We start from the raw sequence: 18,101 nt of genomic DNA on the forward strand, positions 1-18,101 counted from the left end.
ATATATATATATATATATATATATATATATATATATATATATATATATATATATATATATATATATCTTTTTTCATATATTTCAATATTTTAAAGTTACCCAGATCTGCTCTAATATATTCTGGCTTAAAAAAATGCTAAGCTAAAGTCTAGACTAGCAGTCAGCGGTTCATCTCATTTCTATATCTTAGAAATAAACAACAGCACCAAGCTTATTAAAACACATATATTCACCGCTGGCAGCTTCACATAGTTTACACACATCAGTCACTGGATGACTCTCCATCAGACTTGGAAGTTTAGGGGATTTTCTTTTATTTTTATGTATCAGGTTACCACAATCCTTTACGGACGCCAAAATAACATTTCATTCTTTATACCTCTGCTTGTTTAGCACTCAATGTAGATTTTTCTTAACATCCCATTATGTTATAAATCAATAAAACAATGCATTAGAAACTTGCTTGTCTATTTATTTTCCATTTTCAGAAATTGCAGCTTGGAAACATGGATTTAAACTGCAACATTCAGAGGAATCAATCAGACATAATCATCATTCTGGTGGCCTTTGCTGAATAAGGTTTCCCTTTCCAGGTGAGCCAGTGAAGGCCTGAGCTCCAGCCGACGGAGTCCGCAGAAGAGCGCCACTCCCCATTAAGGGCTGCAGAGCCGCAGCCACTGTACCACCAGCCACTGCCGTGCTTGCTGGTGCACTTATTAAAAGCAATGTCACCATAAATGCATGGGTAGCAGTTGTCATTGTCACGGTCGTAGGTGCTGAAGCCTGAGCCGTTTTGGTCATGCAGAGCGTCGCCTTTGCAAAGAGACAAAAACTGTCAGTTGCTAAGAAATGTAAAGTGAGAAATAGTTTATGAAAACCCAAATTAATGGCGTAACTTTTGCAAAAGAAAGTAGCCTTTTGTTAACCGTAAGTTAGGACAATATGGAAGGTTACCTGCATTTCCGCTGTATGTCCCAACATGCAGTTGATAAGCTGTTCTCTCATCTCCTAGTTTAAAGTCACGGTACTCTGCAAAAGCAAATCCACCCTCGTGGTCCCACAATTCCACTCTCAAAGTCCACCTTTTTGTCATGTCCTTAGTCAGAAGATGGATGTTCTCTAGCCCGAGCCAGTGGTCGACTGTGGGATCAGAGGAACATGCAAACATCAAAATTTCTCCCTAATGTCTTTAACAATAAGCTATTAGCAGGAGTACCCACTCAGTTGACATTTAAATCAGTCAGATACAAATGGATGGAACTTCCTTTCACAAAAATACTTCAAGCAAAATGTTATGAAAAAAAAAATCACTTACATTTCAAAGATCCAAACCCAAATCTATATTTAGCCCATCCTTTATTGAAAGACACCGCTCTCCCGCTTCGTCTTTGGATAACTATCCAGCCATCAGCCGGACGCATCTCACAATAAACCTGAAAAGGAGGTTCAGAAATAGAGACTGGAAAAGACTGCTTTGTTTTTGTTTTTTTGTTCTAAAGGTAGAAACAAATTTTTTTAGTGTTTAAAATACAAAATAAACATTTTGGCAGTATGGTTTGCAAAAGCATTTATCACATTACAACCAAATCACTAAGTCTGATTAAATTGAGTGTTCTGTAACAGACTGAGTAAAAATAATGGAAAATGGATGAACGGTGCATGGGTTTGCAAAGAACCCTTTTATCCTAAAACATTGAGGGGCAACTGAAAGACCTACATTGCAACACATGGGTGTCACTGCAAAAGGGGCAAGCTTGGGAGGTAAAACATTAGTCTCTAGAAAAGTCTCCCAAGAGGAAAAGGATTTTTTGAAGGAAAGTTACAAAGAGCCTCATCTTTGGTCAATTTAAAGTCTAATAAAAAAACCCTGTAGCTGGAAAAGACCACTGACCACTACGAGTTTTGCATTCATGCACAAAACCTTAAAACAAAGAGAAACCCTTCAGCAGAAAAAAAAACATTTTTTAAATCCTTCCATCTGTTTTCTCTCATCTCAGATTTGTTCTGCACCCTGTGTTTTCTCAAAGGATTCCAGTAAAATACATTAATGAATGCGGTTTTAACATTTTTATGGGTTAAGTGTTATTTTGCAAGCTACTACATACAGAAACCTATTATCATTATCCTACATGATAAACAGAACTAATTTGAGGAGAACCTTGAATAACCAAACTCCCAGAAGGTGGATTTTGTATTTTGATAGCAAATATAAGAAAATAATCATATATCTTTGGTATTTTATAGAAAGGAAATTTTGTTTAAGCTTTGAAAATAGCTGAAATTTTTCTCTAGATTAAGTTATACATTACTTTTTTGCCGGCAATTGGATTGAGAATTATTTTTAATAGATTCATGGTTTTGTTTAAGAATAGCAAATCAGGCGTTTGGTACCTTGATCCTAGCATTGGTTCCTGCAGGCTGAATTTCATAAACTCCACAAGGTGAATATGGCTTCTGGATCCTAATCTGTGTGCAGTCTTTCCCACCCAAGAGTTGCAGCAAAAAGTAAAACAAAAAAATTATTATATTAAGTAAAATCTTTAAACTTTATATTGATAAGAATAAACAGATGCAAATTACCTTCAGGAAAACGCCATTTCAGCTTTTTTAGGAGTTTAAACAAAAACAGTTTATGTTAAATATGGTCTTTAAGAATTAATAGTGTTAACAGCAAAGTATGATAAAAAAAAAGTGGCTAAATATTTACCTGTGTTTGGACTGAACCGCTCAACTGAAGACTCAGTATGAATCCACTACAGAGAAGCAGACTTCTCATTATGTCCTAAATAAATTAAATTTGAATTTAAAAAGAAGCAATAACACATAGACATATCAATGGTTAACATTCTCTGTCTTCGAATACGAACCTGTTTCCTGGGAAACTTTTAAAACCAAGCTCAGAAGAGCAGAGGCGCTTTTAAAAAAAATCCTAGCTAAACTGTACTCCACTTCCCACTTATTTATGTCACAGTTTGCCGTCAGGGACGATAAGAGCAGCTTGATAACAACCCAGTAGCAGGAAAGCAACATTCTAGGACAAAGCCACACAACCCAAACAATGGCGTGTTGTAGAAGGCCGATATACTTTATCATGGCACAAAGGTATCAAGATCACTCAGTTCATTTTATGCCGAAAATATACTTAAAGGAACAATTGTCAAAACTCTCTGTGATTCAAGACATTGATCAGGTTTTTAAGAAACAACATTTGGATGCTTTTCTATAATATCTCTCTCTTGTTTTGGTTGTCTAAACCAAATCCATGTATGGGTGTCAAAATATCCTCAGAAAAAACATGTGAAAATCTATTTTCCTTTCAATTAAAGCCTGTTTTTAAAGAAACTGGTTTAAAGCTTGGTTGAAAAGCAATGCTTTTATTTATTTATCTAAAAAAAGATAAATTTTACTAGTATTTTCAGATGCATAGTGACCGAAGTGGGGATGTTTTTCATTAAATGAGGGGTAGCAGCCATGTTGTCCATGTGTATGTAAGCCTCCTGCCAGTTTGTTCAATATGTTAAAGGGGTTAGTTAAGTTATATGTGGATACAAAAAAGACACAATTAATCTATCATTATAAAACATGGTTATGTGTCCCAATCCAACACTGGTATTGGATACCGGTCCGATATAAGCCTGATACTAATATCAGGTTATGCTGACCTGGACTTAAAATCACCGATATTTGCATGCTTATATAAACATTAAAGCTTCTATAAACCATTTCTTGATAATAAATGTTGTTCTGATACCTGTTGTTGTCGACTATTGTTCTTTGTTTCAGTAAAATCACTTGATCAAACCTTTTATAGTAACATTAAACACTTACAAAAGCGTTAAAAATCTATGTATGATTAATGCCTATATCTTATAGGGACAATATCTGTAATGGTTGCTCTCAAAGGTGCAATATTGGTGTAGCATTGTAAATTAAAAAGTTGTAATATGATGTCCCCAATTTGAGTCTTCTCCATCTTGGAATCAAATTTCATTTAATTTTATCTTGCATTTTGTTTCATTATTTCCATACCTCCATGGTAGGTTCCACCTGGCTAGAATGTAGTAAGCTATTTCCTTGTTTACTCTTTGTATGCATAAGAAATTATATACCAGCAGGACACGGTAATCTTGTATGCAACCACAGTGATCTTCTGACATAGACATTTTTTTAATCACGTGACTATGCACCTTTAAGAGTTTTCTGCAAGAAACTCGAAGGTGATAAGGCTTTTATTAAACTATATACCGGTATATGAAAATTATTTAAAAATAAATAAATAAATAAAACTGATAATTACTCACTAACAAGATTAGAGAGTAAGATAAAGAAATGTGGCATGGTTTACAAGTGACAATTTTTATATGCTTTAGTTGCGTCAACATGAAATTGGTGTTATGAAAACTAGAAAGGTATGGTCTAGTTTTAAATCTAGCCAATACTTCTATTTTGTCAAGACTTAAAAGTTAAAACAAACTTTTTAAGAACCATCAGTAAATCCAGTTGCACCCACATTTTGATAATCAGTTTTACGGCTAAAAATCTTGACATTATCCAAGCACTAGATGGCCCTCGTGCTCACTGGTTTAACATCTTAATAACTGTCAGGCAGGTCCTGAAAGGCAAAGTGCGTCATCTGTATGGGAAAACTACTTAGAGGCTGTGGACTGAATATTGAACTACCAGTTAAATAGTAAAGATATCTGGCAATAGTTAGAATTTTTCTTCGTTGAATTTTAATTTCCTTTATTTTGTCATATTTTCAGATTTTGACGACCTTAATTTGAAAATATTCATTCAATAAGCTTTAATGGATAAAAATATTCCCCACCCTTCACCCATGCCTGCCAGTCTGCTGCTCCAAAATGCTAAAGCTACGTTCACACCAAATGCAATTTGAGCAGCTAAAGCAGACAATTTAAATGCAAATTATATGGTTGGTATATATCAAGGCGTATCAACAGGTCCTGCAGCGCGTCTCGAGGATCAGGAGCAGGGCATCTTGATGCACCTGAGCAGCAATAACAGGGTAAAACTCTACTAGGTTTACATAAAAGGTAAGGAGAATATTTTTGTTTCACATACAAAGAAACGTGATCCTATGATCACTTCACTGAAACAGCTTATTAATGCCTAAATTAACTAAAAATGTCAAGCTATGCCAACAAAGTATGCTCGCTTTTATTTTTCCTAGTGTTTGCAGTTTGTAACGCATACCAGAAAAATGCTAACATCATTTTCCAGCAGCCACTAACAGTAGGGGAAAAACCCAAAGAGGCTGGCCAGCGTGATGCAGCTGCTGCTGGTGATTTCCAGTAATAGCTAGCCACTGGGCACCAAAGGGCCCCCCCGGGACCAATTGCGCTGCCCTCAGCATCTTCTGAAAACAGTAGGCTGAGTTTGAAATTTTATATTATTCTGTTCTGTTCATCTGTTGCTCTTTCATTTTTTAAACATTTATGGAGCATTTCATAATAGTAATCATATAAGTCATTTAAGCATTATAGAGATTTCAAAATGGCAACATCTTAAAGAAATTACAAATTAGAACAACTAATAAAAATGTGTTTATTATGTATGTAGTTTAAATGAACGCTGACCCCTCTGGTTCGTTGGTCAGTACTGGTAGCCGTTCCAATGACTCAGTACCCATGAAGTAGCCCTCAGCCTTAAAAAGGTTGGTGACCCCTGCCCTAGATAGTGCTCTATATAGTGGTTACATCATTTTATGAGAATGTCCAGTGCATGGAAAAGTAGTGGACTCAAAATCCCCCACAGTGCACCTTGAAAAGTAGTAATCATCCCAGAATGCTTTGCAAGAGCGCTCCTCGCAAATCATCATGGGTGTTGTTATGGCGGCATGAGAAAACAAAGATGACCGAGTGAAAGTAGTGATCATCTGCTCGAACGGTCAGTTAACTGAGTTCACTATAAAGTCCACTATATAGTTCCTGCTCTATATAGCTATTGAGGGGTTAGGGTGAATGTTCAGACACAGCCCCTGGTCCACAGAGGATACTCAAACTCAAAAACTATGGGTCATTTTGAATACCTCAAATCCGGAAATGGACATCTAATATATGGAGGAAATGCCTCTGTGGTCGCCACAATAAATCCTATCTGCTGGCAGTTAGAGCTTAGACACAAAACATTGATTATTTGTGCTAGTAACTGGCTGAACTATATGGAAGCAAATCGTTGCCATATTTCAAATGAAAAAGCATTTCCAGAAATGCTTTTTCATTTGAAGAATCTGGCTGCATTGTTTGACTCATAAATAAAATTAGTATTTGAGATTTATTTTTCAAATGTACCCCAGCAAATACATACCAAAATTCAATTTAAAATGTAAAATTCGAAAATGAAAAAGCATTTCCAGAAATACTTTTTCAGTTTAAGAATGTGGCCGCATTATTTGACTCATAAATGACTAATACTAATTTTATTCATTCCTCAATGTTAAATGTGTCATTGCACTAAAGACTGAACTGTGAATAGCACTTGATAAGCAATGCTTTATGCAGATCACAGTGTCATAGTTCTGTCAGTATAAAAAAATGAACTTTTATATGACTTGTTGCTATATGAATTTTTGTACCATATTTCGTGGAAGGAACTGTCCTATAATTAATGTTCATCTACTGTTCATCCTTCTACAGAAGTAGATTTTCAAATAAATTGCATAAAATATCAGTGGTTTCTAAAAGAAAAAAGCCAAAATATCGTAACTTTCCTATGACTGAATAACCTAGATAGTTTGATTAAATATATAAATATATCTTTGGTTAGGATGTGGTTTAGATTTGGTTAGACTGATTTATTCAATAATTTAGGTGAAAAACCGGTTTTACAATGAAAAAGGCTGGTGTATTTTGTAGATATATGGTTTTTCGATTAAAATGCAATTAATTCCGATTGATTAATCACAGATCATGTAATTAATCAAATATTTAATTGTGTCCCACCAGTGCTAATTGAAAGATTTCACTCTGTGTGATAAACCTATATGAGTTAAAATTCATTTTTTACTTCATTACTTCATTCATGACAGGAGAGCTTTTTCAGAACATTTTAATTGTGATCTTGAAAGCTAACTCCCTAAATGTTTTGGTGTTTTTTTTTATTGGTATTGTGTATTTTTTCTGTTTTATTCTTTCCATTGCTTGTGTTCATTTGGATCATTTCCATTTAATACATAATTTTTTATCAACATATGCCACAACACATCAAAAACAACTCCTCAAACTATTTATTTTAGCCATTTTGCTTTGTTTGCTTTGTTTCTATGATATGTTTGTTTTTAAAACAAATACAAATTATAGTATTGCCCAAACTAAGCAGAGATGTAAAATCTAACCCGCAGGAATCAATCAGACTTGATCATCATTCTGGAGGCCTTTGCGGAATAAGGTTTCCCTTTCCAGGTGAGCCAGTGAATGCCTGAGCTCCAGCCGATGGGGTCGTCAGAAGAGTGCCAATCCCCATTGAGGGCTGCAGAGCCACAGCCACTGTACCACCAGCCACTGCCATGGCTCTCTGTGCACTCGTCAAAAGCAATGTCACCATAGATGCATGGGCGGCAGTTGTCATTGTCACGGTCGTAGGTGCTGAAGCCTGAACCGTTTTGGTCACGCAGGGCATCACCTTTGCAAAGAGACAAAAACTGTTAATCAAGTATCAAATAATAAGGCGCAAATCTTTATGTACGTTTTTATATATACAGTTCTATATTTAAAGATATAAAATGTCTTTTGCAAAAGTTTTTATTACTGGACATGTGCTGTAAGCCTAATATAAGACTATCCTGATCGGCTGATAGAGAGTTTACTAGGAGGCTTCCCTAACAACAAAGAATGAGGCCCTGGTTAAAGAGGAGGAGGGTAAAACCTGCAAGCTGCCCTAACAGTCAATTATAGTGTTGGTTATTTTTTATGGATACTGTCTTGATTACCTTTGATAAAATTTAAGTTTAATAGAGGGTAAGCTGTAGCCTTTCTAATTTCTAAGGAATTACTCACCATAAGATATATTTCTGCAACAGATGTTAAGCTAAATATTCTCTAGTTTTAAAATCAACAACATGCACAGTGTTGTTTAAAAAAAGGATTGACTTTACCTGCATCTCCACTGTATTTGCCAACACGCAGCTGATAAGCTGTTCTCTCATCTCCAAGTTTAAAGTTACGGTACTCTGCAAAAGCATGTTGATCGTTATGGTCCAGCAGGTCCACCCTCAAAGTCCACTTTTTAGATGGATCCTTGGTAAGAAGATGGACGCTTTCCAGACCGAGCCAATGATCCTCTGAGGGATCAGAGAAGCACATGAGGAAAAACATGAAGATCTCTTTTTGGATAAACAGACAGGATACCAGATGGAACTGCTTGATTTCCTTTTAACTGAACTCCACAACTCAGAATTCATTTGATTTGTTGCTTTTTTGATTTTATCTTTTAGGGATTACATGATCATTAAAAACTTCATACAGAACAACATAATGAGTCAGTTTATTTACCATCTAGGTTTCCAAATCCTGTTTTATAATCAGCCCATCCTCTCTCAAAATTCTCCTTCCCTCCAGTTCGTCTCTGGATCACGATCCAGCCTTCATCTCCGTGGATTTCACAGTACACCTGAGCAGGTCGTCCAAGAAACAAAGCAAAACAGCATTTTTTAGCTACAGGTGTAAGTTGCAATTTGGGGCAAAATTTGCTGCTTGGCCAAGGTCTGCACTTTCAGAGTGCTTTTCTAGATTCACATATGAATATTTCATTTGCAAAAACAGATAAAAGCCATTTTTTTTTAAAAAGAGCTTAGGCATGTGATTTACTCTGTATGGCGCTGCTAGTAAAAAGTATATATATCTATATATATATCTTTTTATTTTTTTTTATAAAAACTGAGTTATCTGTTTTTGCAAATGAACCCTTAATATTTTAATCATGATGTTGCCCTGTGCCAGGGGCGGAGCTAGATGGGGGGCCCCTTAGCCAATCATTGTCCACCCCTGTGGCCACCCCTACCACCTTTTCCCTCTAATACAGATGTTGGCAGCAATAATACTCTCAAGTGGAATATTCAAAACATTTTAACTTTTCATAAATTAACAATACTTCACACAAAAACACTGTGGTTAATTATGCACACCAATGTACTAATATTAAAGATGATAAGTTCAGAATTCATGCTCTTTTCAGAACTAGATTTTGTGTTATATGTGGTAAAGAGAAAATGATGTGTCTCTGCAAGTCATCTATGAGTCCCCAGTCCCCAGAACCTCAACCTGAAAGAATTATTTCCACTATACCTTTCATCTAGAAAGCACGGATTTTGAAATATATGCGTCTATTTGTTAGGAAAGGCTGCAGGAAAGTATAGTTAGTCTTTATTTAGTGAATATGGACGTTGTGCTCATTCATTTTCCTGTTGGAACGGTGTAGATTTTCCCTGAGGTTCTGGCGCCACCCCTCAGGGTACATTGGTTATTGCCTGCCCACCCTTATAAAAAAATTTCTGGCTATGCCGCTGCTCTGTGCAGGTTGCAAGCTAAGCTTAAAGCAATGTTAGATGGATTAAAAGAGAGCTGTCACCAGCTATGTTCATACCGTAAGGCTGGTTTGGGTCCCCTTAGGATGGATTTTAAGCACTCCACTGGTCACACCTGGGAATTGAGCCTTTATCTCTGTGCAGTCTTTTTCCCCAAATATTTACAGAGGAAGGAAAGATAAAAAGAAACTCAATCTTAACCTGAATCTTTACATTTATTTAATATATATATAAATTTTAATGCATAAACTAAACAATATTTATAACAAAGGAAATAAAGCTGCTTGCCTTCTGGAAAAGCTGTTTTCTGTGTGCACAAAAAGTAGATCTTACGTTACACTTCAAATTGTTCAAGTCTGAAGTATTTTAAGAAGAAAATCAAATCTTTACCCAAGCCTGAATGGAGCTGCTCAACAGAAGCACCACTGTGAGTCCAAAGAAGCCAAGAAAACTCTTCATTTTTTACCTGAATATAAGAGAAGGACACTTGTTATCAAAAGGAAGCGAAAAACAACAGATTTAATTCTTAATATTAAATCATATACATCATATTCATACCGTTTTGTTGGCTGAAGCTTGAATCTCTAAACCCTGAACAAAAGCAGTAGCCTTTAAACCCTGCAACCCTCCTCCTTTTTTATGATAACTCATGTTTTTGTTTTTTTCCTAGAAGTCATTTGTGATTAGCAATGACCTTCAGCCACCTCATGTCAGATTATGCTCAAAAGTGTGATAAATATGTTTTTATTACAGCTGCATTTAGGTTAAAGTATTTCTCATGTTTCCAAGACAGATAATGTTATAGAATATGGAAATATAACAGATGTCAACAAAAGAAAATCAGTTATATTTAGTCTGTTATTTCCTATTTCCACTCATTTAGTGCCATACATTATGTGCAATTGAACTAAAATAGCCAAATAAAATTATTTCTAATTAAAAAGCTCATCATTTTGGTATCTTAGCTGCTATCTCTTTATTTAATGTGAAGATACAGAAATATTAGAAAAGATTTTTCAGTTGAAACAGAAAAAGATTTGAGAACAGATTTCTAAAGCTCCTTCTGAATTTTTGGCTACTTCTCTGATCATACCACACCTCTCCATCCTTACTTTACATTTAAAAAGAGCGGTTTCCATTTTAATTTTTCAGGTGACAGCTCAAAATATTTTGGGGTTTTTCCTGTTTTATTCGTTGTTAGATTTTGTTTGTCGTTTGGTTTTATAATCCTGCTCCCTAACCTTTTTTTTACATTTTTCTCCTTAACCTTTCTGTGCTCCTTTGGTTTTATGCTGCACTTTGTTTATTAATATTATCCTACAAACACTTAAGACCATCTTAATACTGCTCTCTGATGCATCAAACATTTGATTAAAATAATCTCTCCCTGAGCTTTTTAACACATTTCTGCTATCTGACTGGTGGCCAAAAGCAGCTTGAATCCACTAAAACAAAGACTCACCTCTGAATGCAGCTCTGGATGATATATCAGGAAACATTTTAGTTCTGACTTCTTGGCCTTTTTGAACTTTGAAAAACATTGAAAAAACATTGATAAGAAAGATCTTCTCTTTTATTTTGCTCGACCGTTTAGTTTGTTTGTTTTTTGACATACAGTATGCACTAAAGCTCCAGCATCATATATATATATATATATATATATATATATATATATATAGTTGTAAAGTGACAAAAACTGCAATGCAATCTTAAGTGCTTTAATGTTTAGGGTGACCCAGTCATCTGTTAGGTTTGGCCTCGGACTGTTTAATCTGTTAAGATATCACTTGACTCATTCCCGGTGGGAAGAATGAATGACTTTAGATGATTAAACACAGGATAACAATGACCTTTATAAAATACGGTTAGACAGCGTCGTACAGTACGAAATATCTTGTTTTTATGATATAAGATAAGATTTTTTTATTTTTTTTGCTTCCTTTGTTACACTTTCATGTTTTAAATCTCTTTGCATTTCAATATTACCAATGTAGCCTAAATAGATAAGAAAGACAGTTTTCAACTTAGGGTTTTGACTATTGTCAGCTGTTCAGTCAAAAAAAATGGAAAATATAACAGCTGCTTTAGAGCAGTATTCCAGGCTTTTTTGTTCCATTGCTCTTTGCAGCCTTAATCTGTCATGAACAGCCTCTTTAAGGCCATACCTCTAAATTTATATTAATTGTTTCAAAAAGCGTATTTTTGTATTTACTATTTAGATATCGTTATTCTGGCCCTGAAACAGTGAAGCATCTATGAGCATTACCCGATCTCCACTAAGTTTGATATTTGGTGCATTTGGTACATTATTTGCTTGAAATGTTGTTACCTAATGATACCTTCTTTTGTGCAGCAGTTGATTAAATAATTTCTCTATGCAAGTTTCTCCTTAAGAATATTAAAGTATTTTTCCTGTTTTCTCTATTAAAATAGCGGAATAACCAAAACTTTAAACCAGATAGGTGTCAATCACTTGGCTTTTTATTTCTTCTTTTATTTTTTGAGTTTTAAGTAATTACATTATATACGTATTTTATTCAGACAGGTCCTATATATACGATTTATTGATTCTATTATATTATATTATTTGTTAAAGTGTTTTCATCACAGTAGCTTTTCAGGTTGAACATTCACCCCAGAATGATAGGTGTTCATTTCTACAGCTCAAATAAGAAGCAACACATAGATCCCAGCCTTTATTTTGATTTCATGACTTGAAAAATTTGGATGGATGTGTTGCCAAAGTGCAACTGACAAGAGGGATTACTCGGTTTTGAACATCATCCGGGTAGCCTTCAATGAATAAGGGGCGGGTCCTTTCCAGGTGAGCCAGTGCAGACCTGAGGCCCAACCAATGTGATCTCCAAAGGGATGCCAGTCACCGTTCAGACTGGCAGAGCCACAGCTGCTGTACCACCAGCCGCCACCCTCTGAAAAGGCACACTCTAGTTCAGCGATGTCACCGAAGATGCACGGGGAACAGCCGTCATTGTCCCGGTCGATGGTGCTGAAGCCAAAGCCATTTTGGTCGATGCCTGCATAGGCCCCACGGATGGCATCACCTTTAAAGAGAGAAGAACTATTGAGGACTTTAGCTTAAACAAAAAAACTTTCCTGTCTTTGTCAGAAATAATAAAATACACATCTATGCTGCATTTCAGAAAGAATAATGTCTTGAATAATCTTTGATATGGCTTTAAACTTTGTTTAAAATTATTTCTTGTTTTATAATTTACTAAATAAAATAAAGCATAATTAAAGTTACCTGCAGTTCCGCTGTATCTCCCAACCTGAAGTCTATAAGCCGTTGCTTCACTTCCAATTTTAAAGTTGTTGTACTCAGCATAAGCAGCGCCACCTTCATGGTCCCACAGATCCACCCTCAGAGTCCACTTTTTGTATTTTTCCTTGGTCAGAAGATGGACCTTCTCCAAACCGAGCCAGTGGTCATCTAAGGAATCAGCCCAGCAAGAGATTATAATCTCAAATCCAAACTCCATCAGTAACCAAACTTTATCTTAAACATGTGGAACATATACCTACCATCCATAGATCCAAAGCCGTATTTGTAATCTCTCCATCCCCTGTGAAAGGACAATACTCCTTCAGTTCGTCTCTGAAGCACCACCCAGCCACCGTCTGAACGCAGCTCGCAGTACACCTGAACAAGAAGTCAGGGGAACGTGGAGAATTTATGGCACCTGAGATCTTCTCCCTGACGGACGCCTCAACCGCCATGATATGTCAGATTTAGTACCTTAAAGCGAGTGCTGCCCCCAGCTGGCTGGATTACATAAACTCCACTGGATGCTAGAGGTGACTGCTTCTGAATCTCTGTACAGTCTTTTCAAAGGGTGGGGGTGGAAATGAAATTAAAGACACATTCATTTGACTTTCTACTAAAAACACAGCAAAACAAAACATTACTTACCTTCTGGTAAAGTTCTTTTCTGTTAAAAGAGCACAAAAGGAATGACTCAGCATTGCATTTCATCTTCTATAATTACAGAATCTAAGAACTGGAGTAGAGCAGATCTAATAAATGTAATTTTGCTTACTAAGAACCATCTTTTGGCATTTCCACTACAAAAACATGTAAAAAAAAATGCTTGATTAGTCTTTATATCTATTCTAAACAACCAAAAAGGGAGGAAAAAAGCAAAATATAACTTTAATAAGTTGATAGGCTTGATAAGCTTGCTCAAGATATGCATTTTGAGTCATAAAACCTTCAACTCAGTTGAATCTGATTTTTTGAACTAAGAGCTTTTGTTTGTGCACATATATATCTATATATAGATATATATGCAGTAGTCGACTTGTTAAAAAAAAAAAGAGAAGGGGAATTGTGTCCCTGGAATGACATGTCTATCATTGCCCCTGCATTTGTCCCTATAGTTAGGGACAAATGCAGAGGACAAATTTCCCACTGGGATCACTTTCATTGTCATGTTACGCCACATCTTTGATTTAATTGATTTTGTTCAGGCTATTGGTAAGCCTGCACCCTGCCAAAGGGCAATATTATTGCAATTAATGTTAATATAGTCGAAGTTTTACACATTTAGTAATCAAATGTCACAGGGGATGGTCAGGGAGGTCCATAACAGCACTGCTAGAGCTGCAGGAAATGTCTTTTAAGGACTGAGAGTTTGTTGCATGTTGTCATTATTTCTTTAATTTTTTTTACCTGAACAAAGCAGTAAGGCGCATGAAAGCATTATTCTCCTGCTATGGAAAACATCTAAACTGGAAGAGAATCATCAAAATGCCTCAGAGAGAATATATTTGGCTCTAATAAAAACAAACTTGAACTTTTAAGCCAGGATTCTATTATCAGCCACACCATAGCTAAAATTAAAATTAAGTGGCCATATAATATTCTAGGAAGATTTCATTTCAAAACCAGGATTGTAGTCAGGTAAGAGAAAGAAAAATATCTCTATTCAGACTCCAAAGATCTGGAGTGACCTCGCCAAGAATCCAGATCTTAGCTTCTCAGAATGCCTGTTGGATCATCTAAACTGAGCCTTCTGCACATTAGAGCAGGGAAATGTTACCCATATGATTAACATGCAGACAGGTTTCTACCCAAAATGCCGAAACTAACTCAAATAGTTCTTTGCTTGTTCTTACTTTAAGGCTTTGCATATGGAGTCATTTACCTTGGTTTCTTTCTCTTTTTTTTCACAACAGTAACAAACAAACAAAAAAAAAAAATCAGGCAAATTTGTTTGTTACCTTCGGTATCACTATAATATCGAATTACTTTTTCTTACCATAGCGTGGCCTGAGAAGCACAACGGAAAGACCAGTATGACCACAAGGTGGTTGAGTAAAGCCTTCATTTTGACCTAAAAAAAAAAAGTTAGCTCCAAACGCAGGCAAATAAGTTAAACAATTCTTGTGTTCCCAATTGCTTATAAGCTTAAAACTCTAATGGTATTTAATTCAAAAGATAAGAAAACACAGGTTTAAAACCTATATACTTACAAGTACAAATGTGAGCACTAATGAGCATACATACCGTGTGATGAATAAACTTCTGCACAGAAGGAGCCCCTCTTAAATGCTGGAAGCGCCACTCCCCTCTCACTTTTGAGCTTAAATCTGTCTTTCCTGTTTGGTCAGACTGAGTGAGAGTAATGTCTGAACAATAGGATAGCAGATTGTCATCTGGAATGACCTATTGGTACTGATACCAGGAGGACACCTAAGTATTTGTTTTTTTTATTTGAAGCACAAAGAAAAAATCATAAAACAACTTTTCCATTTATGTTCTCAATGCACAAAAAATATTATTGAATGATTATAAAATCTTAAGCATCTCTTGTAAGCTAAATGTTAATCGAGAGCCGGGAAAACAAATACGTATTAGTCTCTAGACTGCAACATCAAATCCATCTATTTGTTGTTGGGGTTTTTTCATTGAAACCAAAACTAAATAAAAATAAAAGAGCACTTGATTTCAATCAAGTTGTAATGTTTCTTCTCTGCTTCTCCTTGACTATTATTTGCATCTGAATATGCAGAACACATTAAAACAGCACAAGAGCTACAAATCCAAAATATTTCTATTAATCTGAAAATAAAGATTAAAATTTTATTTTAATGTGATTAAAAAATGATATCTTTAGTACTGAGTAATAGCTGAAAGAAACAAATAGAATTGGACTTTAGGTGAATAAAAGTAGCATAAAACTTAGACATTGGTGAAGCATTAATTCAGGCATTTAGGACAGACTAGCCCTATAGATTAGTTGACAAGCAGGTTCCTCTGGCTAATCCTGTATAGAAATTGCTTTAAACCCGCTAAGTAATGTTGCTTTTAGCTATGTGTTCTGTTTTAATCAGGTTATAATGAAAAGTTAATCGAAAAAAGATAGGAAACAGTATGAAATACTCAGTCATTTTCATTTGCACTGCATTCAATACCTCTTTATGAGTTATAAGCTTCAGTCCTTTGGTTAATAAACCTGAACATTTTTAGCAATTCTATTTGATTCTTGTGTCTCTTATGGTTCCCGTAACATTTCCTGAAATATTTACTCTATGTCAGTTTTAATTTCAATCATCTAAGGGGATGTTTTATTATTTTCCTTGTTAACTACTGGAATATTGTGCTCAAATACACAGTTAACAGGAAGAGTTTAAGTAGCCAGGGAATAACCGGGAAGCGAACCCAGGCCACAGCAGTGCCCTGATCCTGACCACCAGACCATCCGGGACTTGATTCAAAATTTTTAGCAGGGTTTTCAGATGATGTCTGTTAATCAACATTGTGATGTGAAGCTTTGCAATATGCTCCTCAACTAAGACGTATGTCTGTCTTCATCACACTAAAATAGACAGTTTAACCGAATGTACTGAGGTATAGTAAGAGATGATTGTGTTCTAAAAGCTTTCCTTTCACTAAATTCACATAAAATGGATTTTCCTCAAACACAGTTGATCGGCTTTGGATTCCAAGCCAAGATTTTGAATACCTTTGGCATACACTGGATGACAGGTCACTAATGCCATGGCCTACAAAAGTTGTACCAGCAAAACACCACTAAATTGTAACAATTTAAGTGACTGTCTACCCAAAAAAGTACTGTAGAAGACATATAGTAAAGACCTACAGCTCTCCACACATTTTTTTTTTACATCGTTTGACTTGTGAAAACCTACTGTAGCTCAAGAAAAGACAACTTTATCCAAACTTTATCAGATCCCAAATGCATTGTTAAACAAGTATCAGAATGTAAAAGAAAAGAATTAAAAAGATCTCATGTTACACTGATGGTTGACAGGTCATAGTACACAAGTTGTCACATTAAACAACAAAACGCCTTAGACATAAAATGGGGCAAGATCTTGAAAAATCTCAGTTGGGCTTGGAAGATGTGATCAAGTGGTATGCACAGGTTGTAATCTCATTCACCAGGAAGAGTTTACCTAGCCAGATGGTCAGGACGAAAAGCCTGATCAACAGAACGGTTGCATTATGTTTTTACAGAAATACAGTTTTAGTTTATGAAAATCAACTATCAACAAGATTAGAGATATGCATTCAACTAAGTGGGGAGGTTGTATAATACCAAATGCAGTTAAAGATTCAGTAAGATGCTTTCCCACTGAGTGGGGCTGAAACACCAGTCATGTTAGTGTAAAGTACCAAAGCTCAACATCAACCCACCAGTTGGTGAACCAATACAAATTCCCTGACCAGGAATCGAACCCGGGCCGGAGCGGTGAGAGCGCTGAATCCTGACCACTAGACAATCAGGGACTTGTTGTCAAGATTTTAGTAGGGTTTTCTGATGATCTCTGCTAATCAACATTGTGATGTAAAGCTTTGCAATATGCTCCTCAACTAAGACATATGTCTGCCTTCATCACACTAAAATAGACAATTTAACCGCATGTACTGAGGTAAAGTAAGAGATGATTGTGTTCTAAAAGCTTTCCTTTCACTAAATTCACATAAAATGGATTTTCCTTAAACACAGTTGTCCGACTTTGTATTCCAAGCCAAGATTTTGAATACCTTTGGCATACAAGGGATGACAGGTCAACAATGACATGGCCTACAAAAGTTGTATCAGCAAAGTACCACTAAATTGTATCAATTTGATTGATTGTCTTGATGGTTAAAATTGAGGTGAAAATGCAGTAAGAGCAGATTTTAAACTTTGTGCCATAAATTATCATTTGTACTTCAAAACAAACAAAATAATATGGCCGTGCAGGTAGCGCATGGTCCTCAACGTGGCTTACTCGGGTTTGACTCCGACCTGTGGTCTTTTGCCGCATTTCTCCCCCCCTCTCTCATACCCCCTTTCCTGTCAGCCTAATGTCAGAAAAACGAGCCACTAGTGCCACAAAAAATAAAATAATATAATAAAAACATCTAATATTGGTACCAATGACTTTTTGTGATTATTATTAGCTTGCATATGATTCATAGAATAAAGCCACTTATATTACTATAGGGCTGCATGGTGGTAGCCCTGTTTCAATTGCAGCAAGAAGGTTATGAGTTAAATTCCCGGCCCATGGTCTTCCTGCATGGTGT

At 35.8% G+C, this 18,101-nt stretch overlaps 3 protein-coding genes and 1 non-coding gene across 4 annotated transcripts; all 4 read right to left on the reverse strand.

The window, feature by feature from the left end:
- Positions 1-535: 535 nt before the first annotated feature.
- LOC107098062 (fibrinogen-like protein 1) lies at positions 536-4,839 on the reverse strand. The gene is made up of 5 exons (XM_015395500.1): positions 4,836-4,839; positions 2,392-2,477; positions 1,316-1,433; positions 955-1,140; positions 536-813 (listed from the first exon to the last, which is right to left on the reverse strand). Exons 1-5 carry the CDS (start codon positions 4,837-4,839, stop codon positions 536-538), a joined length of 672 nt encoding a protein of 223 aa, XP_015250986.1.
- A 2,524-nt stretch (positions 4,840-7,363) lies between these two features.
- On the reverse strand, positions 7,364-10,647 carry LOC107098063 (fibrinogen-like protein 1). Its single transcript, XM_015395501.1, has 5 exons — positions 10,635-10,647; positions 9,601-9,656; positions 8,511-8,628; positions 8,114-8,299; positions 7,364-7,641 (listed from the first exon to the last, which is right to left on the reverse strand). Exons 1-5 carry the CDS (start codon positions 10,645-10,647, stop codon positions 7,364-7,366), a joined length of 651 nt encoding a protein of 216 aa, XP_015250987.1.
- A 1,529-nt stretch (positions 10,648-12,176) lies between these two features.
- LOC107098074 (angiopoietin-4-like) lies at positions 12,177-14,889 on the reverse strand. The gene is made up of 6 exons (XM_015395516.1): positions 14,821-14,889; positions 13,473-13,491; positions 13,299-13,384; positions 13,085-13,202; positions 12,807-12,992; positions 12,177-12,603 (listed from the first exon to the last, which is right to left on the reverse strand). Exons 1-6 carry the CDS (start codon positions 14,887-14,889, stop codon positions 12,305-12,307), a joined length of 777 nt encoding a protein of 258 aa, XP_015251002.1. The 3' UTR covers positions 12,177-12,304.
- Positions 14,890-17,243: 2,354 nt separating this feature from the next.
- trnae-cuc lies at positions 17,244-17,315 on the reverse strand. Its single transcript has one exon. It is a non-coding gene; the product is annotated as a tRNA-Glu (tRNA).
- Positions 17,316-18,101: the final 786 nt, after the last annotated feature.

This window comes from Cyprinodon variegatus, unplaced genomic scaffold (assembly GCF_000732505.1).
Source record: "Cyprinodon variegatus isolate N-32 unplaced genomic scaffold, C_variegatus-1.0 Scaffold744, whole genome shotgun sequence".
Lineage (NCBI taxonomy): Eukaryota > Metazoa > Chordata > Actinopteri > Cyprinodontiformes > Cyprinodontidae > Cyprinodon > Cyprinodon variegatus.

Excerpts from the sequence above, each read along its gene's own strand:
- LOC107098062 (XM_015395500.1), bottom strand. Across the intron at positions 1,434-2,391 it reads GAACCAATGCTAGGATCAAG|GTTTATTGTGAGATGCGTCC; the intron begins GTACCAAACGCC and ends CCTCCTTTTCAG. Across the intron at positions 1,141-1,315 it reads TGGGTTTGGATCTTTGAAAT|TCGACCACTGGCTCGGGCTA; the intron begins GTAAGTGATTTT and ends CTGATCCCACAG.
- LOC107098063 (XM_015395501.1), bottom strand. Across the intron at positions 8,300-8,510 it reads AGGATTTGGAAACCTAGATG|AGGATCATTGGCTCGGTCTG; the intron begins GTAAATAAACTG and ends CTGATCCCTCAG. Across the intron at positions 7,642-8,113 it reads CAAATACAGTGGAGATGCAG|GTGATGCCCTGCGTGACCAA; the intron begins GTAAAGTCAATC and ends CTCTTTGCAAAG.
- LOC107098074 (XM_015395516.1), bottom strand. The coding sequence starts at position 14,889 with ATGAAGGCTTTACTCAACCACCTTGTGGTCATACTGGTCTTTCCGTTG. Across the intron at positions 13,203-13,298 it reads GGGGCAGCACTCGCTTTAAG|GTGTACTGCGAGCTGCGTTC; the intron begins GTACTAAATCTG and ends CTTCTTGTTCAG. Across the intron at positions 12,993-13,084 it reads CGGCTTTGGATCTATGGATG|ATGACCACTGGCTCGGTTTG; the intron begins GTAGGTATATGT and ends CTGATTCCTTAG.